At 48.5% G+C, this 25,606-nt stretch overlaps 2 protein-coding genes and 1 long non-coding RNA gene across 3 annotated transcripts in view; 1 reads left to right on the top strand and 2 right to left on the bottom strand.

Moving 5' to 3' along the window:
- The window catches only part of LOC145715509 (uncharacterized), a 464,377-nt gene that overhangs the window by 265,322 nt on the left and 173,449 nt on the right, over positions 1-25,606 (bottom strand). The window lies entirely within an intron of this gene.
- On the top strand, positions 1,991-11,185 carry LOC144616434 (UL16-binding protein 1-like). Its single transcript, XM_078447454.2, has 5 exons — positions 1,991-2,389; positions 8,035-8,298; positions 8,534-8,806; positions 9,516-9,620; positions 11,017-11,185. Exons 1-5 carry the CDS (start codon positions 2,302-2,304, stop codon positions 11,022-11,024), a joined length of 738 nt encoding a protein of 245 aa, XP_078303580.1. The 5' UTR covers positions 1,991-2,301; the 3' UTR covers positions 11,025-11,185.
- LOC132676943 (UL16-binding protein 1-like) lies at positions 16,478-25,495 on the bottom strand. Its single transcript, XM_078447453.1, has 5 exons — positions 25,306-25,495; positions 19,322-19,585; positions 18,814-19,086; positions 18,009-18,113; positions 16,478-16,612 (listed from the first exon to the last, which is right to left on the bottom strand). Exons 1-5 carry the CDS (start codon positions 25,484-25,486, stop codon positions 16,605-16,607), a joined length of 831 nt encoding a protein of 276 aa, XP_078303579.1. The 5' UTR covers positions 25,487-25,495; the 3' UTR covers positions 16,478-16,604.

Genomic DNA, 25,606 nt, shown 5'->3' with positions numbered 1-25,606 from the left:
TTCTCACTCAGGTAGGAGAGTCTATGTATTAGTTTTTTACTGCAGCCATAACACATCACCGCAAACTAGCTGCTTAAATCAACACGTGTTTCTCATCACACAGCTAAGTACGTGCGATGTCTCAACTGGCTCAGTTTCTCTGCTCTGGACTTCACAAAGCCACAATCAAGGCATCGCTCTGGGCTTCACAAAGCCACAGTCAAGGCATCGGCCAGCTGGCCTCTTAGCCAGAGACACTAGGAGGAATCCGCTTATTCAGATTGCTGACAAAATCCCATTTCTTGAGTCTCTGGACTGAGAGTCCCTCTTCTTTGCTGCCTGCCAGCTGGAGGCCCTCCTTAACGCCTGTAGGGCGTCTGCCTTGCATATGGCTCCCTTCACCTAGGAGCCGGCAACAGGGCACCAAATCTCTCCACTACTTCTCTGCCACATCTCTCTTGCCTTCAGTCTGAGAAAGTCCTTCATTTTGAAGGGCTCATGTGATTAACTGGGCCCACTCAGGTGACCTAGAATAATCTCCCTATCTTAAGGTCAAGGGAGTAGTCACTTTAATTACATCCGCAAGGCCCCTGCATAACAGTACCTAAATTAACATTTAATTGAGAACCAAGGAACATAAAAGTTGGGGGAAATCTTCAGAATTCTGAATACCACGGTGTATTAAAAATAGTTTTGAACAGGCAAGCCCGGGGTGGGGCTCAGTCGGTTAAGCAGCCGACTTCCGCTCAGGTCATCTTGCAGTTTGAGTTGGAGCCCCATGTCTTGCTCTGTGCCAACAGCTCAGAGCCTGGAGCCTTCTTCAGATTCTGTGTCTCCCCCTCTCTCTGCCCCTCCCCCACTTGTGCTCTAGCTCTCTCTCTCTCTCTCTCAAAAATAATAAACATTTAAAAATTAAAAAAAAAAAAAAAAAAAGGCTTGAATATACAAAGCCTAAGAAATATTTTTCCCGGAAAGATCCAACTTGAAAATATCTTTTGGATAAAGTATTCCAATAGTAAGAGAAACACATCCAGGAGATGTAACAAGAGAAATAAGGAGAATGAGTAACCAATTTTACTGAAATTTTAATTTGTTAAAGATGGTTAAAATTTTGTTAAAAAAACAATTTTTAATTGTTAATTTGTTAAAGATTACTGTTGCCTTAAAAAAGGGCGGGAAGGGTGAGGGAAATTTATATCACAGAGAAGAAAAAGTATAGCAACAACTCAGAAATGAAAATCTGGGTAATATCAGGGAAATGGGATGGGAGGAAAAACACACAAGAGATGTGAAAACATGCTAAATATTTTGTTTTTTGGGATGAACAAAAGCAATGATAAATAAATGTAAATAAACATTAGTATGGATCAAAGGTTAAAGGTAATGATTCTAAGAAAAATAGAATGTATAATGTTCAAACTAGCAGAAGAAAACTCAGGACAGTAAAAAGAATGCAGATATGGAGAGGGAATTTTTTAAAGCATAATAAATGAAAAATATGACGGCTGAGATACCTCCTACTGTATTAGTAATCACAATAAAAGGTAAACTATTAAACTCTCCAATTAGAAATTCTCAGGTAAGATTTAGAAAAGAATCCAATGCATATACATTGTCTTCACGCCTGGGTGGCTCAGTCGGTTAAGCGTCCGACTTTGGCTCAGGTCAGTATCTCACAGTTCGTGAGTTCGAGCCCCGCATGGGGCTCTGTGCTGACCGTTCAGAGCCTGGAGCCTGCTTCACATTCTGTGTCTCCCTCTCTCTCTGCCCCTTCCCTGCTCATGCTGTGTCTCTCTCTGCCTCAAAAATAAATAAACATTAAAAAAAAAAAAGACACCCTTAAAATGAAAAAGATTAAAAATAGTAAAATGGAAAAGATTAAAAATAAAAGGTCTGATCTGGTTGTAGGCTAGGTCCATTGCAGAGCCAACATTAAAAGCTGAGGGGCTTACAACTGAATGTAAACTAAAAATAAGAAAGGTGGTAAATTTTACGTGGTTTGATCACATTTAGCATTTTTTGAATTATTTTTTTTAATGCCATTTGTATTCCTCACGCCCCAGGTCCAGTGTGGATCAGCAAGAAGAGTCTGCTCATTAAATAGAACAGCACTGGGAATCTGCAAACTTCAAGAACCCTTGCCCAATTTTTCCGGACGCGTGCGCGCGCAGAGGTCCAGCCCAGCCAGGTGAAGGAGGGAGCGTGGGGCGGGGCAAAGCCAAGGTTCCGCGCTGCAGGGTAGTAACTCAGCTCTCCCGGCGCTCCCGCCCGGTGCACACGCGGCTCCGCCGCACTGGGCTCTTCCCGGGGCTCCGGGTCGAGATGGCGCTCATTGCGGCCACCACCTTCGGACTTGGCCTCCTGGTCCTGTTTCTGCTGTCCGACTGCGCCTGCGGGGCGCGAGGCGGAGGTGAGTTCCTGGGCGCGGCGCGGGAGAAGACAAGTGAGTCCGGCCAGAGCTTTGGGACACTGGTCGCGGGGTAGCGCCGCCGCGCCGCCCTCTCACGTCCCCGCCGCGGCCTCCTGTTCGGCTCGGCGGAGTCCGCGGGGCGGGTCACATCCTCCGCGACGGAAAGAGGCGACTTGGGCAACTAAGTGCTGCCTGACGCTGGGGGCGAGGAGCGCAGGGTAGGACGCGGGGCCGCGGCGGGAGGTCTGCGGGCGCTGCCACCCGGCGCCGGCCGCTTGGGGAGCCTGAGCCCGAGCCCCTGCGGCCCAGGACTCGGGCTGGACGGACCGCGATCCCACAGGGTCTGGACCCAGGAAATCCCCGACTCTGGCCGCTCACACAACTCTTACCTCATGGGCTACCGTCCCCACTGCTGTCCTCCCTTGGCCTACCCAGCACACGGGGGCAGTAGTTCAAGGCACACGCAGCGCCACCGCCCTAATTCGCCAGCCACTTCTCAGTTCAGAGTCGGAAACCTCCCGGCTACCAGGCCCTGGACCACCTGCAGCCTCTTACTCCGTGTGATTTTCCCTGCTGCAAATGGCATTGCCTCGCTTGGCCACTGTAAGGGTCTCTTTCCCATATTCCAATGGGGATGTCACAGAGTGCACAGAGCACGTTTTCCTAACACAATACCTCTTCGTCACACCTTCTATAGGGTTATGTGACCTAAGAGGCCGGTTAAGCCACATTCCTTCATCCAGGGATTCTTAGGGCGGCGTCCCTGCTACAAGAGCACTGTCGGTTAGTTACAGCAGAGACCTGGGAAATATTTAATAGATGCAGAAAATCTTTGCACCGGGCTGGCATTTAAGTGAAAATAGAAGAGGGCTCCTTCGTACCCTTGCATTCAGAGAGGTTTTGATGTTGGTACTCATCTCTCTCACTGCATCCAGGATAAGTACTTTTTAAACATTCTATTTGGAGAGAAGAGAAGGCCGTGTAAGAGTACTGTACTTGAATTTCCTTGCAACCTAGCCCCCAACCCACAAGTAATTCAACTGCAAAGATTTTTCACTCCCGGGACAAACGTGGGGGATGTGAAAGGACCACATGGTGATGTGGGTACCTGAGCCAAATGATGTCGCTGTGAACAGGGGCTGGGAGAGGTGTCTTTTCATTATCTGGGGCATCCTCTGCCCTGCACCAGTTCAATAACAGGGACCCCTGAGGACGCTTTCGATCCCTGTGGATGGTGTCAACTCACACAGTAGGTTTACGCAGTGAAAATGTCCGGGTGGTCTCTGCTCCCCAGGGTCTCTGCACCCCTGTAAATGACCACATGACTCTTTGGGGAAGGCCAGCAGGAAGCATTGCTCTTGCTGTTGACCTGAAGGGTCCCTCCTGATTGGAACCTGGCTTCTGCTTCTAGTAAAGAGTTGCAGTTCTGAGAGGCGGCTCCGTTCTGGAACCTGGGCAGAGGATCCAGACTCTCTGTGGGGTCACTGCTTTCAGCTTCCTCCTCATCCATCTTGGGGATTGGTCTTTGTTTTTATTGTTTAACTCCAGCAGTCTTCGGGTTGGCTGTCCAACTACTTTGCCTTTACAGTCATGTGTTCTGTGAGCCAGAGGGATGGACAGCTTTCTGTGGGTCAGGCCGCTGGCTGCTTTCCAGCGTCTAGGATCATTCCAGGATCATTTCAATCCTTGCCGCCTCCCTGCTTCGGACAGTTGAGCGCCTATACCTCAAATCTATTATATCACGACTTCCCACCGCCAATACCACTGGGAGCCTATTTCTGCAACACCGTCCCATTACCGCCAAGCTTCTGCCTTCAAAGAGAGCCATCACTAAGCTTCTTTTGTTTTAATTTCTTTAGAGAGAGAGAGAGAGAGAGAGAGAGAGAGACAGCGCAAATGGGGGAGGGGCAGAGAGAGAAGAGAGACAGAGAAGGAGAGAGAAGGAATCCCATGCAGGCTCGAGCCACAAACTAGGAGATCATGACCTGAGCCAAAGTTGCACACTTAACTGACTGAGCCACCCAGGCGCCCTGCCATTACTAAGCTTCTTCAGGATTTTGGTGCCTTCTCACCATGCATTGTTTTTTGGTTTCTGTTTTTTGAATTTTATTAAAATCCAAGCTAACATATGGCGTAATAATGGTTTCAGGAGTAGAATTTAGGGATTCATCAATTACATGTAACACCCATGCTTGTCCCAACAGGTGCCCTCCTTAATGCCCACCACCCATTCGGCCCATCCCCCCACCCATTACCCCTCCAGCAACCCTCAGTTTCTTCTCTGTATTTCAGAGTCTCCTATGGTTTGCCTCCCTCTCTGTTTGTAGCTTATTTTTCGTTCCCTTCCCCTATGTCCACCTGTTGTGTTTCTTAACTTTCCACATATGCGTGAAATCATACGATATTTCTTTCTCTGACTGACTTATTTTGCTTAGCATGATATGCTCTAGTTCCATCCACATGGCTGCAAACGGCAAGATTTCATTCCTTTTGATCACCAAGTAATATTCCATTGTGTATTTATACTAGATCTTCTTTATCCATTTGTCACTCGATGGACGTTTGGGCCCATCCCATAATTTGGCTATTGTGGATAGTGCTGCTAAAACACTGGGGTGCATGTGCCCCTTAAAATCAGCATTTTGGTATCCTTTGGAGCGGTACCTAGTAGTGCAACTAAGGGGTCATAGGCTAGTTATACTTTTAATTTTTTGAGGAACTTCCATATTGTTTTCCCTAGTGGCTGCACCAGTTTGCAGTCCCAGCAGCAGTGAAAAAGGCTTTACCTTCCTCCACATCCTTGCCAATAGCTGATGTTTCCCGAGTTGATCATTTTCGCCATTCTGACTGGCGTGAGGTGGTATCTCATTGTGGTTTTGACTTGTACTTCCCTGATGATGTGTGATGTTGAGCATCTTTTCATGTGCCTGTTGGCATCTGGATGACTTCTTTGGAAAAGTGTCTGTTCGTGTCTTTTACCTCTTTCTTCACTGGATTATTTGTTTTTTGGGTGTTGAGTTTGATAAGTTCTTGATAGATTTTGGATAGTAACCCTTTATCGGATATCTCATTTGCAAATATCTTCTCTCGTTCCGTCCATGGACTTTTAGTTTTGTTGAATGTGTGGAAGGAAACGGACCTCATCTTGATTAGGTCCCAGTAGTTCATGTTTGCTTTTGTGTTCCTTGCCTCCAGAGACATGTCAGGTAAGAAGTTTTTGCAGCCGAGGTCAAAGAGATTGTAGCCTGTTTTCTCCTCTAGGATTTGGATGGTTTCCTGTCCTACATTTAGGTGTTTTTTTTTAATCCACTTTGAGTTTATTTTGTGTATGATGTAAGAAAGTGGCCCAGGTTTGTTCTTCTGCATGGGCTGTCCAGTTTTCCTAACACCATTTGCTGAAGAGAGTTAATTCCCACTGGGTAGTCTTCCCTGCTTTGTCAAAGATTAGTTGGCCATATGTTTGTGGGTCTGTTTCTGGGTTTTCTGTTCCGTTCCTTTGATCTATGTGTCTGTTTTTGTGCCCGTACCATACTGTCTTGATGATTACAGCTTTGTAATACAGCTTAGAGTCTGGAATTGTGATGCCTCCAGCTTTGGTGTTCCCTTTCAACAGTACTTTGGATATTCGGGTCATTTCTGGTTCCCTGCAAATTTTGGAAGTGTTTATTCTAGCTCTGTGAAGAATGCTGGTGTCCGTTTGACAGGGATTGCATTGAATATGCAGATGGCTTTGGGTAGTGTTGACATTATAGCAATATTTCCTCTTTCAATCCACGAGCATGGGCTGTTTTTTACTTCTTTGTCCTCTTGAATTTCTCTCTGAGATTTCTGTACTTCGCAGCATATAGATCTTTCACCTCTTTGGTGAATTCATTCCTAGGTATTTTATGGTTTTCAGGACCATGGGGTTGATTCCTTGATTTCTCTTTCTGCTGCTTCATTATTGGTGTAGACAAATGCCACAGATTTCTGTACGTTGACTTATATCCTGCAACTTTGCTGAATTCATGTATCAGTCATAGCAGGTTTTTGGTGGAGTCTTTTGGGTTTTCCACATAGAGTATCATGTCATCTAGGAAGCATGAAAGTTTGACTTCTTCCTTGCTGATTTGAATGCCTTTTATTTCTTTTTGTTGTCTGATTGTTGAGGCTAGGACTCCCAACGCTATGTTGAACAACGGTGGTGACAGCGGGCATCCCTGTCATGTTCCTGACCTTAGGGGAAAGTTCTCGGTTTTTCCCCCTTGAGGATGATATTAGCGGTGGGTGTTTCCTACCTGGCCTTTGTGATCTTGGGGTATGTTCCTTCTATCCGTCCTTTCTTGTGGGTTTTCATCAAGAAGGATACTGTATCTTGTCAAATGCTTTTTCTGTATCTATTGAGAGGATCGTGTTCTTGTTCTTTCTTTTATTAATGTGAGGCATCATGTTGATTGATTTGTGGATATTGAAGCAGCCTTGCATCCCAGGAATAAATTCCACTTGATCGTGGTGAGTACTTCTTTTAATGGATTGTTGGGTTGCGTTGGCTAGTAACTTGTTGAGAATTTTTGCATCCATGTTCATCGGGGAAATGGCTCTGTAGTTCTCCTTTTCAGTGGGACCATGCATTTTTTATGAGTTTCATTGAGAGTCCTCCAGACCGCTCCGTGAGCATAGTTGATGGACATATTTTTGGTTTTGTTTTGGCATTTCTTACTACATTTGTTCTGTCATATGCACTTCTCCGGGCCTTTTTAATCCCTTACCACTATCTGTCATGGAATTCCTGATATTCTAGTCTGTGCCGTGTGGACCATCCTTTTTTCCAAGTCTCCAAGGCCCATCCTAATGGTAGATTATCACCATGACCAGGCCTGTGCTAAATGCTGGGACCCGGGATTGCAAATCTCTCTTCTCTGACTTTGGATTCTGTCTTCACCCTGCCCCACCCTGACTCAGCTCCTCAGGAGTAGGCCCCCTCACTGTCTCTCATATTAGTAAAAAAAATTTTTTAATGTTTATTTCTATTTAATAATTTAATTTTATAATAATTTTACTTAATAATTTTATTTAATAATTTAATGTTTAATGTTTGTTTATTTTTTAGAGAGAAAGAGAGACAGAGCATGAGTGGAGGAGGGGCAGAGAGAGGGAGACACAGAATCCAAAGTAGGCTCCAGGCTCTGAGCTGTCAGCACAGACCCTGACGCGGGGCTCGAACTCACGAGCCGTGAGATCATGACCTGAGCTGAAGTCGGACGCTCCGCTGACTGAGCCACCCCGGCGCCCCTCATCTTCTTAGAGACACTGGGATAGATCCTGACCATCAGCCGGCATGTAGACCTCTTCTTCCCATGGCCAGCGTAGCACGTGCCTGAATTGATTAAAGAATGAGCGATGCTGGATATCAGCCTGGTAGACCCAGGGAACATATCCATGGCTGTATGGTTTCTGGTCAGGCAGAGGAATCCCGATCCTTGGTCCTTTTCCAAGAAGGGAAGTGCGCCAGCCTTTAATTGTTAGGGGGGAGGGGCTGTGCAGGGGCCGCCTTTGCTCTGCTAGGCCAGCCCTGCAGAGATACAATGACTGTCACATGGATGGGAGAGGGACGCCTCTGGGTCTGTTCTTCCAACCCCAACCCTAACTTACGTTTTCATTTGCAGATGCTCTTTCTCCTGCCTTTGAATTCCCCATCACACCAAAGCCCAATCCTGGACAACCATGGTGTGAGATTCGAGGCAAGGTCAACGGAAACACGTTTCTGTATTATGCGTGTGGGAACAAGAAGGTCGAAGTCTTTGGTCCTCTGGGGAGGAATGGGAATGACATAGTGTTTTGGGAGAGACAGACCGAAACTCTGAAAGACCTGGCAGAAGAGCTCAAGAAGAAACTACTTGACTGGAAAGCAGCGGATTTTGCACACAGTGGTAAGTCGGAAAGGCCCAGGGCAGAAGTAGAACAGTTTGTAGGGCCAGGCACCTATTGTGTTCATGTACAACTTAGACATGGGTCCCACACACGTGGCCCAGCAGCCAGGGCAGTCAGAGGGACAGAACTGGACCAAGAAGGGTGAAGGGGAGCCGAGGAGTGGACAGCAGGTGGGACAAGGGATCGGTCAAGACCAGAGGCTGACTTCATTCCCATGGTGGGGGTGGGGGGCAGATTCTCTCTCCCTGCAGGGCAGGATGGTGTGTGTGCGTGGGGACAACGGACGCACCAGCGGATCCTGGGAGTTTCACATCAATGAACAGATATCCTACTTCTTTAACTCAGAGAGTGGAAATTGGACACTTTGTCCTAGAGGCCGACAGATAAAGGCCTCATGGGAGAGTGACAGAGATTTGACCAATACCCTCATGAAGATCTCAGTTGGAGACTGTAACAAGTGGCTTGAGCGAATATTGGTGCACTGGGATGAACTGTGGGAGACAACAGGTAACTCAGAAGACTGGATGAAGTTGTTCTCTTGAAATCGGGCCTACCTTCTCCACTGTAGTGTGCGTGTGTGTGTGTGTGTGTGTGAGAGAGAGAGAGAGAGAGACAGAAACAGAGACAGAGAAGGTGATCCATCCATGGTGAATATCTTTAGGGGAGAGTAATGGCCCTAGATATGTTCTAGCGTCCTTCCTTTCCCTTCTCATCTCCTGAAATCTCTTCCTTGCTGCATGTCCTTTAGTTTTCTGGGATTTCTTGGATTCCCTCCTGGCCCCAAACATGAGGGTGTCAGTCTGATTCCAGAGACTCCTTCTCGCTCTTCCCTTTTCTGAGAATCATTGATCTTCTCATCTCATCTTGTCTCTGGCCGGGGATCATTCCTGGCCACGTGCACTGTTAGCTCCAGAGAGGGGGTCAACTGTCACCACCCTCGTGCTGCGTGACCACCTCTTCTGCCACAGCAGGAGTGACCAGTTATGTTGGAACCCGGGCTTCCCCGTTTAGCTGTGCGAGGTCCTTCGGGACGGGTCCCGTGTCTTTCCTCGGTTCCCACCCCAGAACCTGTCACAGCAGCTGCCACAATGTAGAGAGACAGAAAGCATCTGCAGTGTGGGATCATCTGCGGCAGGAGGAGCGGAGGGGGTATCTCTTCGGATTTAAGTCTGAAACAGGATTTGGGGTCTGAAACCCTCTTGTGTTTCCATCTCAGCCCCGCCAGGCTCGCAGCAAGTCACGGCCCGGTCCGGGGCCCTCAGACCCATCACCTGGATCCTCCCTGTGATTCTCAGCTGCTTAATCATAATTGGCATCCAAGGTAGAGTCTTTTAGAGTGACAGGTACTGAGAGCAGATGGAGCGGGAGGGGAGGGGCAAATGGCCTGGTGTGAGGACAGGGACAGGTGACTCCCCCGCCCGACCCTGCCCACTCACTGAACCTTGTCATCACAGAAGTGAGACGAGGTGATGAGTTCCCCTGTCAGTTGTTAGCAGTAACGTGGACAAGCGCAGCCCTGAGTTGTCCTAAGGCCTCACTGTTAAGGCCGCTGGGAAAGGGGAGGGGCCCCCCAATGCATAAGGCCTGTTGACGCTAAGGAGATCTAGCAAGGTCAGGCCTGACGCAGACCTGATTCTAGGTTGGAGAGAGTCAATTTGGCCCAGTGCGGGTGGTGTGCGGGGAGAGGGACACACAGCTTGGGCAGTACTCACAGTGGAGCACGAGAGGCGTGGTGGCTCCACGTGATGTCTCAGGGGGGGCGACTCCATCCAGGGGCCTACGAGGAGAGGCACCAGTGTCTGTTCCGGGGGAGGGAGTGGGAAGGCCGGGCAGAGGCAACTCCAAAGCCTGCAGTTGAGCGCTGTGTTCCCCCAGACAGTGGCTTGGGTCTTAGCATGTGAGGCAGAAAGTGAACAGTAGAGACTGTGCATGGCAAGATGTAGAAGCGTGGGAAATCCGGCTCAGGCTGCTGCAAGGCACTGGCAGCTCGCTTCCTGCAGACCTCAGATCCGGAGCCACTGAGCACCCCTGCTTGGAGCAGAGCTGACCCGGGAGACGGGGGGACAGAGCTGGCCCGGGAGATGTGGGGGCAGAGCTGACCCGGGAGATGGAGGGCAGAGCTGACCCAGGAGATGGGGGGGCAGAGCTGACCCGCGAGATGGGGGGACAGAGCTGACCCGGGAGATGGGGGAGCAGAGCTGACCCTGGAGATGGGGGGCTGAATTGCTGGGGGTGCTCACAGCTGAGCCAGACCAGGAATGGACGGGATGGGGGAAGGAGCATCATGCTAAGGGCTCTGAGTGCTGCTAGCTGGGAGGCTGGGAGGGAAGGGAGAGGAAAGGATCTTTGCTTCAAAATTTCGCAAGGTTAGAGATATCAAGTGCAGGCCCCTGTCTGCTGTCAGATCCCTCACCAGGTCCTCTAGGACTGCCCATCAGAGGCAGAATTAGAACCTGAGTCAAGTGGGCAGAATGATTTGTTACTTCCTGAGCCCAAACCCTTGGTAACAGCACCTGGGGATGACTCAGTGATTTGTTTTCAGAGGGAGGAGGTTTGTAAAGGCGGTTGGACCCAGGGCTGGGGAGATGGCTGGAGGGAAATACATGTCCCTCAATGAGGGCTGGACTGGGTGCGGGGGTAGGTGGGGAAGGGCAGCCCCAGGACAACTGGCCCAGGAATTTCTCAGCCACGAGACCAACACCTGTTCTTTTCTCAAGGCTGCTGATTATACCAGGAAGCTCCTGAGAGTGTCGTCCTGCTTAGCGATTCTGTTTTGCTAGGCTACCTTTGGATCACTTGCTGTTCGTTTTTGGACCAGACTTTAAGAATCCAGCGACATCACCAACTTCCAGCTATTACAAAGCCATAATTATCAAGACAGTATGGTACTGGGGCAGAGCTGACCCGGGAGATGGGGGAGCAGAGCTGACCCAGGAGATGGGGGGGAGAGCTGACCCAGGAGATGGGGGAGCAGAGCTGACCAGGAGATGGGGGGGCAGAGCTGACCCAGGAGATGGGGGAGCAGAGCTGACCCGGGAGATTGGGGGGCAGAGCTGACCCGGGAGATGGGGGAGCAGACCGTCCCTGCCTCTATGGTTTTCACACATTGCCTCAGGTTATCACCATGATCACTCTGGCCATCCCCACATGGAAACCCGAACACGTCCTTGCTTGGTGTCTAGGCGGGCAGCCGGTATTGTGGGCACAATGGGGGGGACATAGGGGACCAGTGGTCCCTGACTGCTGGGGAGGTCTTAGCCTGGTAGCAGGATGGGGAGACCCCCAGACTCTCATTCTGCTCGATCCACAGACACCTTTTCCCATTCAAGGAGAAAATAGACTAAGACCTCCTACTCTACACAGTCCCCATGTAGAAAAATGAATTCCAAGTGACCATCGTCTTCACGGTCCTAAGGCTGTGGGAAAGTGGATGAAGCCTGTACTAGTGTGCTGAACCTGTCTCTACTCAAGAGCATAGGGAATAGAGCAAACTCTGTGATTTAACAGATATTTAGGAAATTAGTTCTGGGCGGATTCACTAGGCGCATATTCAGGAAAGGCAACGCTGTGTCGTTTGGAGGACGAGACACTCAAGGGAGGGTATTATGCTAAGTGAAATTAGAGAAACACAAAAATCATATGACTTCACTCATATGAGGACTTCAGGAGACAAAACAGATGAACATAAGGGAAGGGAAATAAAAATAATATAAAAACAGGAACGGGAGCAAGACAGAAGAGACTCATAAATATGGAGAACAAACTGAGGGTTGCTTGAGGGGTTGTGGGAGGGGGGATGGGCTAAATGGGTCAGGGGCACTAAGGAATCTACTCCTGGAATCATTGTTGCACTGTATGCTAACTAATTTGCATGTAAATTTAAAAACAAAATTCAAAAAAAAGATGCATGCTATGACTTCAATCTTCTTGAATTTGTTGAGTCTTGATTTGTGGGCTAATATGTTATCTATTCTGGAGAATGTTCCATGTGTACTTGAAAAGAATGTGCATTCTGCTGTTTTAGGATAGAGTGTTCTGAATATACTATTAAATACATCTGGTGCAGCGTCATTCAAAGCCATCATTTCTTCATTCATTTTCTGTTTAGATGACCTGTCACTTGATGTGAGTAGGGTGTTAAAGTCCCCTACTATTATTCTGTTATTATCTAATAGTTCTTTAATATTTGTTATTAACTGTTTTATGTATTTGTGTGCACCCATTGGGGTGCATAAATGTTTACAATTGTTATATCTCCTTGTTGGATTGTCCCCTTTATGATATTATATGTAATTATATATAATTAATATATAATTATATTAGTATTATATAAATATGTTTATTAATATCATTATCATATTCCTTGTCTCATTATTTTTCTTTTTTTTTAATGTTTATTTATTTTTGAGAGCAAGAAGGACAGAGTGTAAGTGGACAAGGGGCAAAGAGAGAGAGAGACAAAGAATCCGAAGCAGGCTCTAGGCTCTGAGCTGTCAGCACAGAGCCTGATGCGAGGCTTGAACCCAAGAACCGTGATCACGACCTGAGCTGAAGTCGGACGCTTAACCGACTGAGCCACCCAGGCGCCCTGCAAATGCATAAGTCTTAATTCAATCTGGATGAACAGCAGTTAGCTGTCTTATCATCTATGTTTTCTAGCAGATTTTTTGCCCTTGCAGCCAGACTTGCAGGCAAGCAATGGGGAAAAGTTTGGGGCACCTGAGGGAAGAATTTATATTGCCATGTTTCCTTACTAGTGAGGTGCCAAACCCATCTATACTATGATCTGATTTCACCTTCTACCTGACATTTCCACATGTTAGCTTTAGCCTTCTTTAGCACCTTCGCTTTCATACTGTCTCAATCATGCAGCCATTAAACCAACATTTAAATAACTTAAAATTGGGGCACCTGGGTGGCTCAGTCGGTTAAGCATCTGACTTCGGCATATGTCATGATCTCACAGTTTGTGCATTCCAGCACCACGTCGGGCTCAGCTGCTGACAGTGTGGAGCCAGCTTGGGATTCTCTTTTGCCCCTCCCCCACTCACGCTTTTTCTCTCTTTCTCTCAAAATAAATGCATAAACTTAATAAATGAATACATAAATCTAGATAGTGATTCACAAATAAATAACTTAAAATTCACAATTCACACCAATGTGGTGATGAAGGGGAAAGTCTTCACCTCTTGAATCTGATAGAGTTCTGAATCTTGGTTAGGGCTCTATTTCCACCTACCCAAAGAGACTCCAGTGACAGAGATGTTAAGGAGGGCTGCCCATCCTTCACAGCAAGAGAGACCCCAGCCCTGGCCTTCAGGGCAGGCAGGGCTAACACCTGAATTAGGAGACCGGGGGGGGGGGGGGGGGGGGCACCCTCAGCAGGAGAAAGCGCTGGATTATTGCATCATTTCCCACTAATGTCTTATTTCATTCCTGCTTGAAGAGTTTAGGAAACCACCCAGCCAATGACTCATAGTTCTTTTTTTTTTTTTTTTTTTGATTCATAGTTCTATGCAATGAGTTTGGAGCAGGAAAGTATTTGGGCACACGCATGTACACACATACACAAACGCACATACATACACGTGCATGCATGCACACATGCACCCCCCCACACACACACACAGACACACACACACACACGGCTTGGAGGGCGATCTCACTGCAAAAGAGCTGATTCAGTTGCCTGCCCTCTCCTGCACCAAAGTGAGGGTCGGGCTCCGTAGAGATCAGTGTGCACAGCTCCGATCCGGGACTTAGCGGCTTTCCTGTCCACGAGGCCCTGGGCTGGCCATGCTGAGAACGTGGAGGAGACAGAAGCTGCCGAAGGCCGGAGCACAGAGTCCGAAGGGAACAAAGAGGGAGGACCCGCCTTGAAAAAATGACCAGGCTGTGTTCCGAGTCACTTACCTTGTCACATCAAATTCTGAAACAGGCCTGAACTATATAAAGAAGTTGCGAGTCCTGTACAGACGCTTCTCTTCCTGAACCGTATGACAGTAAGCGGTCACACCAATGTCCTCCCGCTTTTCGTGATGTCCCCTGATGCCACACACTTTGGGATGTATTTCCCACCCACCGGGACATTCTCCCGCATCACCACGGATCATCCCATACTGAGTCAGGGCCCCTGACCACCGCCTCGTCCTCAGACTCTGCTTCCAGTTGTTCCAACAGCGTCCATCATGGTCACAGACAGGGATGGACTTAGGCATTTTCCATTTCCTGGGTGTGCTGAAAATGGGGGTTACAGAGTTTTATGTGCCTTTTTGGTTGATTGCTTTAATTTTTACACGTGGTAGATTTAGATTCACGAGGCCACTGTTAGGGGATGTCAGCCAGATGTCCTCAAATATACATTTGAAAGCTGCGTTCCCCTGGTGTTCGGGTCCGTCTTTGTATCACTTTGGAAAGTACTTCCGATTATTTAGTCTTAAGCAGAGAGAAACAAATCTCTTAACATGGTGTATATGTTGTACTTCACTCGGATATCATATTGCTAACAGTTGCTACGGCACATAACACCACAGCGAAAACACATACATCTCCACGCTTTTGGGTCTCCGTGTTTTCCAGCCTGGAAGGAACACTGGGATTGCCGTGCAGTGGGCTGAACATCAACTACTGTCTGGACGTGGTGAAATAGGGGGCAAATGAGTGATTCCATTTATACTCCTACCAACACCTAAGAGAACTCATGTTAGTCTACTTCCTGTCCACCACTTGCTATAGATATATTTAGGATGTTGTCAAAAAGTAAACCAATAATAAAATAAAATTTTGTCCGTTTGATGCCTATGTGGGGCATCCCATTGTTATTTGTGTTATCTTGATTATTGAGGATGTGTTCAATGATTTCATAGGCTTATTTATCATCTGGAACTTACTCTAAGCTCTTGCACAACTCTTAGAATGACTTACGTATCTGTAGGAGCTCTTTATATATTCTGGATGCCAATCCTTTGCTCATGGAAGAATAACTTAATTTTTAGAAGCAGATCTGTTTCTGCCAGGAAGATTCACTGTGCACTGAAGGAGGTGACTCAGCGGGGAGAGACGACAGGAGAGTCACTCCTGTAGATGGGGGATCAGGGGAAATCAGAAAGATTCTCGATGACTTCATATTCAAATGTTTGTTTGCAGTTGGCATGTTGGATTTGCATTGTTTGCACTGAGACCCACAGATGGCTCCTTGAAATGTGATTTTGGAGTGAGCCTTAAATTCTCTGCTTCCACAAGAAATCTAGCAGAATCACCAGTTATATTTACCCCACAAAGTGAGGAAGAGCAAGGAGTTCTTTATGGGATAAAACACAAATTCCGAGTTAACTACCATTTTTATTACAGTGATATTTTATTTAAATATATTTACATAGAAATTACTGAAGAGAATTATCACATATATATTGTTCTCTTTAGACGTCAATGAGGTCATTTATCAGAAAAAAATCCCTGAGTTTCCATAACTTCAAACGATATTTTTTGGCACAAGTGTCTGCAAGAACAAGGCCAAAGTGCATAGAAGAATCTCATATTCCACAACCAAAGGACGAGATGGAAAACGTTCTCTTTGTTGAGATTCCTTAGTCAAGCATTTAAACATTTCAGAGCAAGAATTCCATCACTTTGGGGCGCCTGGGTGGTTCAGTCAGTTAAGTGTCCGACTCTGGCTCAGGTCATGATCTCAGGGTTCGTGAGTTCCAGCCCCACGTCGGGCTCTCTGCTGTCAGCGTGGAGGCTGCCTCAGATCCTCTCTCTCCCTGTGTCTCTCTGCCCCTCCCCCGTGCATGCTCTCTCTCACAAGTAAAGAAACATTTAAAAATAAATAAATAAAATAATTCTATCACTTAGTCTCAAAAGAAAATGAAATAACATACTAAGAAAAAGTGCTAAATAAAAGTGCATTCCCCAGATGCATGAATGGACATGGATGTTACATGTGCTGCACCATGTGGTCCGATTTCTCTGGATTCTTTTTGGTTTTTTCATTTTTTTTTTAAACGTTTATTTATTTTTGAGACAGAGAGAGACAGAGCAGGAGCGGGGGAGGGTCAGAGAGAGAGGGAGACACAGAATCCGAAACAGGCTCCAGGCTCTGAGCAGTCAGCACAGAGCCCGACGCGGGGCTTGAACTCACGGACCGCGAGATCATGACCTGAGCCGAAGTTGTAATAGCTGGAAGTTGGTGATGTCGCTGGATTCTTAAAGTCTGGTCCAAAAACGAACAGCAAGTGATCCAAAGGTAGCCTAGCAAAACAGAATCGCTAAGCAGGACGACACTCTCAGGAGCTTCCTGGTATAATCAGCAGCCTTGAGAAAAGAACAGGTGTTGGTCTCGTGGCTGAGAAATTCCTGGGCCAGTTGTCCTGGGGCTGCCCTTCCCCACCTACCCCCGCACCCAGTCCAGCCCTCATTGAGGGACATGTATTTCCCTCCAGCCATCTCCCCAGCCCTGGGTCCAACCGCCTTTACAAACCTCCTCCCTCTGAAAACAAATCACTGAGTCATCCCCAGGTGCTGTTACCAAGGGTTTGGGCTCAGGAAGTAACAAATCATTCTGCCCACTTGACTCAGGTTCTAATTCTGCCTCTGATGGGCAGTCCTAGAGGACCTGGTGAGGGATCTGACAGCAGACAGGGGCCTGCACTTGATATCTCTAACCTTGCGAAATTTTGAAGCAAAGATCCTTTCCTCTCCCTTCCCTCCCAGCCTCCCAGCTAGCAGCACTCAGAGCCCTTAGCATGATGCTCCTTCCCCCATCCCGTCCATTCCTGGTCTGGCTCAGCTGTGAGCACCCCCAGCAATTCAGCCCCCCATCTCCAGGGTCAGCTCTGCTCCCCCATCTCCCGGGTCAGCTCTGTCCCCCCATCTCGCGGGTCAGCTCTGCCCCCCCATCTCCTGGGTCAGCTCTGCCCTCCATCTCCCGGGTCAGCTCTGCCCCCACATCTCCCGGGCCAGCTCTGTCCCCCCGTCTCCCGGGTCAGCTCTGCTCCAAGCAGGGGTGCTCAGTGGCTCCGGATCTGAGGTCTGCAGGAAGCGAGCTGCCAGTGCCTTGCAGCAGCCTGAGCCGGATTTCCCACGCTTCTACATCTTGCCATGCACAGTCTCTACTGTTCACTTTCTGCCTCACATGCTAAGACCCAAGCCACTGTCTGGGGGAACACAGCGCTCAACTGCAGGCTTTGGAGTTGCCTCTGCCTGGCCTTCCCACTCCCTCCCCCGGAACAGACACTGGTGCCTCTCCTCGTAGGCCCCTGGATGGAGTCGCCCCCCCTGAGACATCACGTGGAGCCACCACGCCTCTCGTGCTCCACTGTGAGTACTGCCCAAGCTGTGTGTCTCTCTCCCCGCACACCACCCGCACTGGGCCAAATTGACTCTCTCCAACCTAGAATCAGGTCTGCGTCAGGCCTGACCTTGCTAGATCTCCTTAGCGTCAACAGGCCTTATGCATTGGGGGGCCCCTCCCCTTTCCCAGCGGCCTTAACAGTGAGGCCTTAGGACAACTCAGGGCTGCGCTTGTCCACGTTACTGCTAACAACTGACAGGGGAACTCATCACCTCGTCTCACTTCTGTGATGACAAGGTTCAGTGAGTGGGCAGGGTCGGGCGGGGGAGTCACCTGTCCCTGTCCTCACACCAGGCCATTTGCCCCTCCCCTCCCGCTCCATCTGCTCTCAGTACCTGTCACTCTAAAAGACTCTACCTTGGATGCCAATTATGATTAAGCAGCTGAGAATCACAGGGAGGATCCAGGTGATGGGTCTGAGGGCCCCGGACCGGGCCGTGACTTGCTGCGAGCCTGGCGGGGCTGAGATGGAAACACAAGAGGGTTTCAGACCCCAAATCCTGTTTCAGACTTAAATCCGAAGAGATACCCCCTCCGCTCCTCCTGCCGCAGATGATCCCACACTGCAGATGCTTTCTGTCTCTCTACATTGTGGCAGCTGCTGTGACAGGTTCTGGGGTGGGAACCGAGGAAAGACACGGGACCCGTCCCGAAGGACCTCGCACAGCTAAACGGGGAAGCCCGGGTTCCAACATAACTGGTCACTCCTGCTGTGGCAGAAGAGGTGGTCACGCAGCACGAGGGTGGTGACAGTTGACCCCCTCTCTGGAGCTAACAGTGCACGTACCAGGAATGATCCCCGGCCAGAGACAAGATGAGATGAGAAGATCAATGATTCTCAGAAAAGGGAAGAGCGAGAAGGAGTCTCTGGAATCAGACTGACACCCTCATGTTTGGGGCCAGGAGGGAATCCAAGAAATCCCAGAAAACTAAAGGACATGCAGCAAGGAAGAGATTTCAGGAGATGAGAAGGGAAAGGAAGGACGCTAGAACATATCTAGGGCCATTACTCTCCCCTAAAGATATTCACCATGGATGGATCACCTTCTCTGTTTCTGTCTCTCTCTCTCTCTCTCTCTCACACACACACACACACGCACACTACAGTGGAGAAGGTAGGCCCGATTTCAAGAGAACAACTTCATCCAGTCTTCTGAGTTACCTGTTGTCTCCCACAGTTCATCCCAGTGCACCAATATTCGCTCAAGCCACTTGTTACAGTCTCCAACTGAGATCTTCATGAGGGTATTGGTCAAATCTCTGTCACTCTCCCATGAGGCCTTTATCTGTCGGCCTCTAGGACAAAGTGTCCAATTTCCACTCTCTGAGTTAAAGAAGTAGGATATCTGTTCATTGATGTGAAACTCCCAGGATCCGCTGGTGCGTCCGTTGTCCCCACGCACACACACCATCCTGCCCTGCAGGGAGAGAGAATCTGCCCCCCACCCCCACCATGGGAATGAAGTCAGCCTCTGGTCTTGACCGATCCCTTGTCCCACCTGCTGTCCACTCCTCGGCTCCCCTTCACCCTTCTTGGTCCAGTTCTGTCCCTCTGACTGCCCTGGCTGCTGGGCCACGTGTGTGGGACCCATGTCTAAGTTGTACATGAACACAATAGGTGCCTGGCCCTACAAACTGTTCTACTTCTGCCCTGGGCCTTTCCGACTTACCACTGTGTGCAAAATCCGCTGCTTTCCAGTCAAGTAGTTTCTTCTTGAGCTCTTCTGCCAGGTCTTTCAGAGTTTCGGTCTGTCTCTCCCAAAACACTATGTCATTCCCATTCCTCCCCAGAGGACCAAAGACTTCGACCTTCTTGTTCCCACACGCATAATACAGAAACGTGTTTCCGTTGACCTTGCCTCGAATCTCACACCATGGTTGTCCAGGATTGGGCTTTGGTGTGATGGGGAATTCAAAGGCAGGAGAAAGAGCATCTGCAAATGAAAACGTAAGTTAGGGTTGGGGTTGGAAGAACAGACCCAGAGGCGTCCCTCTCCCATCCATGTGACAGTCATTGTATCTCTGCAGGGCTGGCCTAGCAGAGCAAAGGCGGCCCCTGCACAGCCCCTCCCCCCTAACAATTAAAGGCTGGCGCACTTCCCTTCTTGGAAAAGGACCAAGGATCGGGATTCCTCTGCCTGACCAGAAACCATACAGCCATGGATATGTTCCCTGGGTCTACCAGGCTGATATCCAGCATCGCTCATTCTTTAATCAATTCAGGCACGTGCTACGCTGGCCATGGGAAGAAGAGGTCTACATGCCGGCTGATGGTCAGGATCTATCCCAGTGTCTCTAAGAAGATGAGGGGCGCCGGGGTGGCTCAGTCAGCGGAGCGTCCGACTTCAGCTCAGGTCATGATCTCACGGCTCGTGAGTTCGAGCCCCGCGTCAGGGTCTGTGCTGACAGCTCAGAGCCTGGAGCCTACTTTGGATTCTGTGTCTCCCTCTCTCTGCCCCTCCTCCACTCATGCTCTGTCTCTCTTTCTCTCTAAAAAATAAACAAACATTAAACATTAAATTATTAAATAAAATTATTAAGTAAAATTATTATAAAATTAAATTATTAAATAGAAATAAACATTAAAAAAATTTTTTTACTAATATGAGAGACAGTGAGGGGGCCTACTCCTGAGGAGCTGAGTCAGGGTGGGGCAGGGTGAAGACAGAATCCAAAGTCAGAGAAGAGAGATTTGCAATCCCGGGTCCCAGCATTTAGCACAGGCCTGGTCATGGTGATAATCTACCATTAGGATGGGCCTTGGAGACTTGGAAAAAAGGATGGTCCACACGGCACAGACTAGAATATCAGGAATTCCATGACAGATAGTGGTAAGGGATTAAAAAGGCCCGGAGAAGTGCATATGACAGAACAAATGTAGTAAGAAATGCCAAAACAAAACCAAAAATATGTCCATCAACTATGCTCACGGAGCGGTCTGGAGGACTCTCAATGAAACTCATAAAAAATGCATGGTCCCACTGAAAAGGAGAACTACAGAGCCATTTCCCCGATGAACATGGATGCAAAAATTCTCAACAAGTTACTAGCCAACGCAACCCAACAATCCATTAAAAGAAGTACTCACCACGATCAAGTGGAATTTATTCCTGGGATGCAAGGCTGCTTCAATATCCACAAATCAATCAACATGATGCCTCACATTAATAAAAGAAAGAACAAGAACACGATCCTCTCAATAGATACAGAAAAAGCATTTGACAAGATACAGTATCCTTCTTGATGAAAACCCACAAGAAAGGACGGATAGAAGGAACATACCCCAAGATCACAAAGGCCAGGTAGGAAACACCCACCGCTAATATCATCCTCAAGGGGGAAAAACCGAGAACTTTCCCCTAAGGTCAGGAACATGACAGGGATGCCCGCTGTCACCACCGTTGTTCAACATAGCGTTGGGAGTCCTAGCCTCAACAATCAGACAACAAAAAGAAATAAAAGGCATTCAAATCAGCAAGGAAGAAGTCAAACTTTCATGCTTCCTAGATGACATGATACTCTATGTGGAAAACCCAAAAGACTCCACCAAAAACCTGCTATGACTGATACATGAATTCAGCAAAGTTGCAGGATATAAGTCAACGTACAGAAATCTGTGGCATTTGTCTACACCAATAATGAAGCAGCAGAAAGAGAAATCAAGGAATCAACCCCATGGTCCTGAAAACCATAAAATACCTAGGAATGAATTCACCAAAGAGGTGAAAGATCTATATGCTGCGAAGTACAGAAATCTCAGAGAGAAATTCAAGAGGACAAAGAAGTAAAAAACAGCCCATGCTCGTGGATTGAAAGAGGAAATATTGCTATAATGTCAACACTACCCAAAGCCATCTGCATATTCAATGCAATCCCTGTCAAACGGACACCAGCATTCTTCACAGAGCTAGAATAAACACTTCCAAAATTTGCAGGGAACCAGAAATGACCCGAATATCCAAAGTACTGTTGAAAGGGAACACCAAAGCTGGAGGCATCACAATTCCAGACTCTAAGCTGTATTACAAAGCTGTAATCATCAAGACAGTATGGTACGGGCACAAAAACAGACACATAGATCAAAGGAACGGAACAGAAAACCCAGAAATAGACCCACAAACATATGGCCAACTAATCTTTGACAAAGCAGGGAAGACTACCCAGTGGGAATTAACTCTCTTCAGCAAATGGTGTTAGGAAAACTGGACAGCCCATGCAGAAGAACAAACCTGGGCCACTTTCTTACATCATACACAAAATAAACTCAAAGTGGATTAAAAAAAAACACCTAAATGTAGGACAGGAAACCATCCAAATCCTAGAGGAGAAAACAGGCTACAATCTCTTTGACCTCGGCTGCAAAAACTTCTTACCTGACATGTCTCTGGAGGCAAGGAACACAAAAGCAAACATGAACTACTGGGACCTAATCAAGATGAGGTCCGTTTCCTTCCACACATTCAACAAAACTAAAAGTCCATGGACGGAACGAGAGAAGATATTTGCAAATGAGATATCCGATAAAGGGTTACTATCCAAAATCTATCAAGAACTTATCAAACTCAACACCCAAAAAACAAATAATCCAGTGAAGAAAGAGGTAAAAGACACGAACAGACACTTTTCCAAAGAAGTCATCCAGATGCCAACAGGCACATGAAAAGATGCTCAACATCACACATCATCAGGGAAGTACAAGTCAAAACCACAATGAGATACCACCTCACGCCAGTCAGAATGGCGAAAATGATCGACTCGGGAAACATCAGCTATTGGCAAGGATGTGGAGGAAGGTAAAGCCTTTTTCACTGCTGCTGGGACTGCAAACTGGTGCAGCCACTAGGGAAAACAATATGGAAGTTCCTCAAAAAATTAAAAGTATAACTAGCCTATGACCCCTTAGTTGCACTACTAGGTACCGCTCCAAAGGATACCAAAATGCTGATTTTAAGGGGCACATGCACCCCAGTGTTTTAGCAGCACTATCCACAATAGCCAAATTATGGGATGGGCCCAAACGTCCATCGAGTGACAAATGGATAAAGAAGATCTAGTATAAATACACAATGGAATATTACTTGGTGATCAAAAGGAATGAAATCTTGCCGTTTGCAGCCATGTGGATGGAACTAGAGCATATCATGCTAAGCAAAATAAGTCAGTCAGAGAAAGAAATATCGTATGATTTCACGCATATGTGGAAAGCTAAGAAACACAACAGGTGGACATAGGGGAAGGGAACGAAAAATAAGCTACAAACAGAGAGGGAGGCAAACCATAGGAGACTCTGAAATACAGAGAAGAAACTGAGGGTTGCTGGAGGGGTAATGGGTGGGGGGATGGGCCGAATGGGTGGTGGGCATTAAGGAGGGCACCTGTTGGGACAAGCATGGGTGTTACATGTAATTGATGAATCCCTAAATTCTACTCCTGAAACCATTATTACGCCATATGTTAGCTTGGATTTTAATAAAATTCAAAAAACAGAAACCAAAAAACAATGCATGGTGAGAAGGCACCAAAATCCTGAAGAAGCTTAGTAATGGCAGGGCGCCTGGGTGGCTCAGTCAGTTAAGTGTGCAACTTTGGCTCAGGTCATGATCTCCTAGTTTGTGGCTCGAGCCTGCATGGGATTCCTTCTCTCTCCTTCTCTGTCTCTCTTCTCTCTCTGCCCCTCCCCCATTTGCGCTGTCTCTCTCTCTCTCTCTCTCTCTCTCTCTCTCTCTCTAAAGAAATTAAAACAAAAGAAGCTTAGTGATGGCTCTCTTTGAAGGCAGAAGCTTGGCGGTAATGGGACGGTGTTGCAGAAATAGGCTCCCAGTGGTATTGGCGGTGGGAAGTCCTGTTATAATAGATTTGAGGTATAGGCGCTCAACTGTCCGAAGCAGGGAGGCAGCAACGATTGAAATGATCCTGGAATGATCCTAGACGCTGGAAAGCAGCCAGCGGCCTGACCCACAGAAAGCTGTCCATCCCTCTGGCTCACAGAACACATGACTGTAAAGGCAAAGTAGTTGGACAGCCAACCCGAAGACTGCTGGAGTTAAACAATAAAAACAAAGACCAATCCCCAAGATGGATGAGGAGGAAGCTGAAAGCAGTGACCCCACAGAGAGTCTGGATCCTCTGCCCAGGTTCCAGAACGGAGCCGCCTCTCAGAACTGCAACTCTTTACTAGAAGCAGAAGCCAGGTTCCAATCAGGAGGGACCCTTCAGGTCAACAGCAAGAGCAATGCTTCCTGCTGGCCTTCCCCAAAGAGTCATGTGGTCATTTACAGGGGTGCAGAGACCCTGGGGAGCAGAGACCACCCGGACATTTTCACTGCGTAAACCTACTGTGTGAGTTGACACCATCCACAGGGATCGAAAGCGTCCTCAGGGGTCCCTGTTATTGAACTGGTGCAGGGCAGAGGATGCCCCAGACAATGAAAAGACACCTCTCCCAGCCCCTGTTCACAGCGACATCATTTGGCTCAGGTACCCACATCACCATGTGGTCCTTTCACATCCCCCACGTTTGTCCCGGGAGTGAAAAATCTTTGCAGTTGAATTACTTGTGGGTTGGGGGCTAGGTTGCAAGGAAATTCAAGTACAGTACTCTTACACGGCCTTCTCTTCTCTCCAAATAGAATGTTTAAAAAGTACTTATCCTGGATGCAGTGAGAGAGATGAGTACCAACATCAAAACCTCTCTGAATGCAAGGGTATGAAGGAGCCCTCTTCTATTTTCACTTAAATGCCAGCCCGGTGCAAAGATTTTCTGCATCTATTAAATATTTCCCAGGTCTCTGCTGTAACTAACCGACAGTGCTTTTGTAGCAGGGAAGCGGCCCTAACAATCCCTGGATGAATGAGTGTGGCTGAGCCTGCTTCCTCGGTCATAGGACCCTGTAGAAGCTGTGACATAGAGGTATTGTGTTAGGAAAAGGTGCTCTGTGCACTTTGTGACATCCCCATTGGAATATCGGGAAGAGACCTTTACAGTGTTGGAGCCAGGCAATGCCACTTGCAGCAGGGAAAGCCACACGGAGTAAGAGGCTGCCGGTGAGGTCCAGGGGTCTGGTAGCCAGGAGGTCTCTGGCCATAGGATACAGACCTGCCCACTCTGAGCTGGGAGGTGCTGGGACGTGGCTGGTGGAAGAGCTTCTGGAGCCGGACGCGGGGGGGGGGGGGGGGGGGGGGCGGTGAACCGAGAAGTCCAAGTGCTCCGGTAACGGGAATGGTGTCTCGTGCGGGCAGAGTGGTGTGAGCCGCGTCGCGGGGCAGGTTTATCTGGCAGTTCCTTCGCTGAGGGATCGCCCTCCGTCCTGCCCAAAGCCCGGGGCTCAGGACCTGAGACTCAGGCTTAGGCTCCGCGAGGAGGCCGTCTTTCCCTCCCCCTGCTCCGGCTCTGCTGTCCCGCCACCACCGGGGCCACCCGGCCGCAGCAGCGCTTTCGGAGGAAACTGCCCATTTACAGTTACCTCTCCGGGTCCCGGGAACCCGCGACCCGCAGACGCCGCGGACGCGGAACAAGCCGGCCGGGGAATAATTGAGGAGTGGGACGGAGCGCCCCCCGGCGAGAAGGCTCCAGAAGCCCTCGGGGCACACCGCAACTCCTTCCAAGTCTTAAAGCTCCTCCCGACCGCCGCACTGCCCCCCGCCCAGGTTCTACCTCTGAACTCACAGCCACGAGGCGCTGAAACACTGTCTGTTAGCAGAAACCGGAGCAGGAGACAAAGACGGAGAGTGGTGCCCCCAGGACGAGCCATGGTCGGCAGCGGCGGGGCGACGTGAAGAGCACAGCAGGGCGGACGGGTATCCTCTACCAGCTCCAAGCTGGAGAAAAGTGGCATTCTTAATTAAGAAGTCCCGACTTCCGGGGCGCCTGGGTGGCGCAGTCGGTTAAGCCTCCGACTTCAGCCAGGTCACGATCTCGCGGTCCGTGAGTTCGAGCCCCGCGTCAGGCTCTGGGC

Source organism: Panthera onca, chromosome B2, assembly GCF_046562875.1.
Source record: "Panthera onca isolate mPanOnc1 chromosome B2, mPanOnc1 haplotype 2, whole genome shotgun sequence".
Taxonomy (NCBI): Eukaryota; Metazoa; Chordata; class Mammalia; order Carnivora; family Felidae; genus Panthera; species Panthera onca.
Note: the sequence above shows the minus strand (reverse complement) of the source record. Positions and strands in the feature narration are given on the sequence as shown.

What these genes read in the sequence shown, in the direction of transcription:
- LOC144616434 (XM_078447454.2), top strand. Translation starts at nt 2,302, where the DNA reads ATGGCGCTCATTGCGGCCACCACCTTCGGACTTGGCCTCCTGGTCCTG. An exon ending in CTGCGGGGCGCGAGGCGGAG is followed by an intron (nt 2,390 to 8,034) that starts GTGAGTTCCTGG and finishes TTTCATTTGCAG; the next exon opens with ATGCTCTTTCTCCTGCCTTT. An exon ending in AGCGGATTTTGCACACAGTG is followed by an intron (nt 8,299 to 8,533) that starts GTAAGTCGGAAA and finishes GGTGGGGGGCAG; the next exon opens with ATTCTCTCTCCCTGCAGGGC.
- LOC132676943 (XM_078447453.1), bottom strand. Translation starts at nt 25,486, where the DNA reads ATGCCACTTTTCTCCAGCTTGGAGCTGGTAGAGGATACCCGTCCGCCC. An exon ending in AGCGGATTTTGCACACAGTG is followed by an intron (nt 19,087 to 19,321) that starts GTAAGTCGGAAA and finishes GGTGGGGGGCAG; the next exon opens with ATTCTCTCTCCCTGCAGGGC. An exon ending in TGAACTGTGGGAGACAACAG is followed by an intron (nt 18,114 to 18,813) that starts GTAACTCAGAAG and finishes TTTCCATCTCAG; the next exon opens with CCCCGCCAGGCTCGCAGCAA.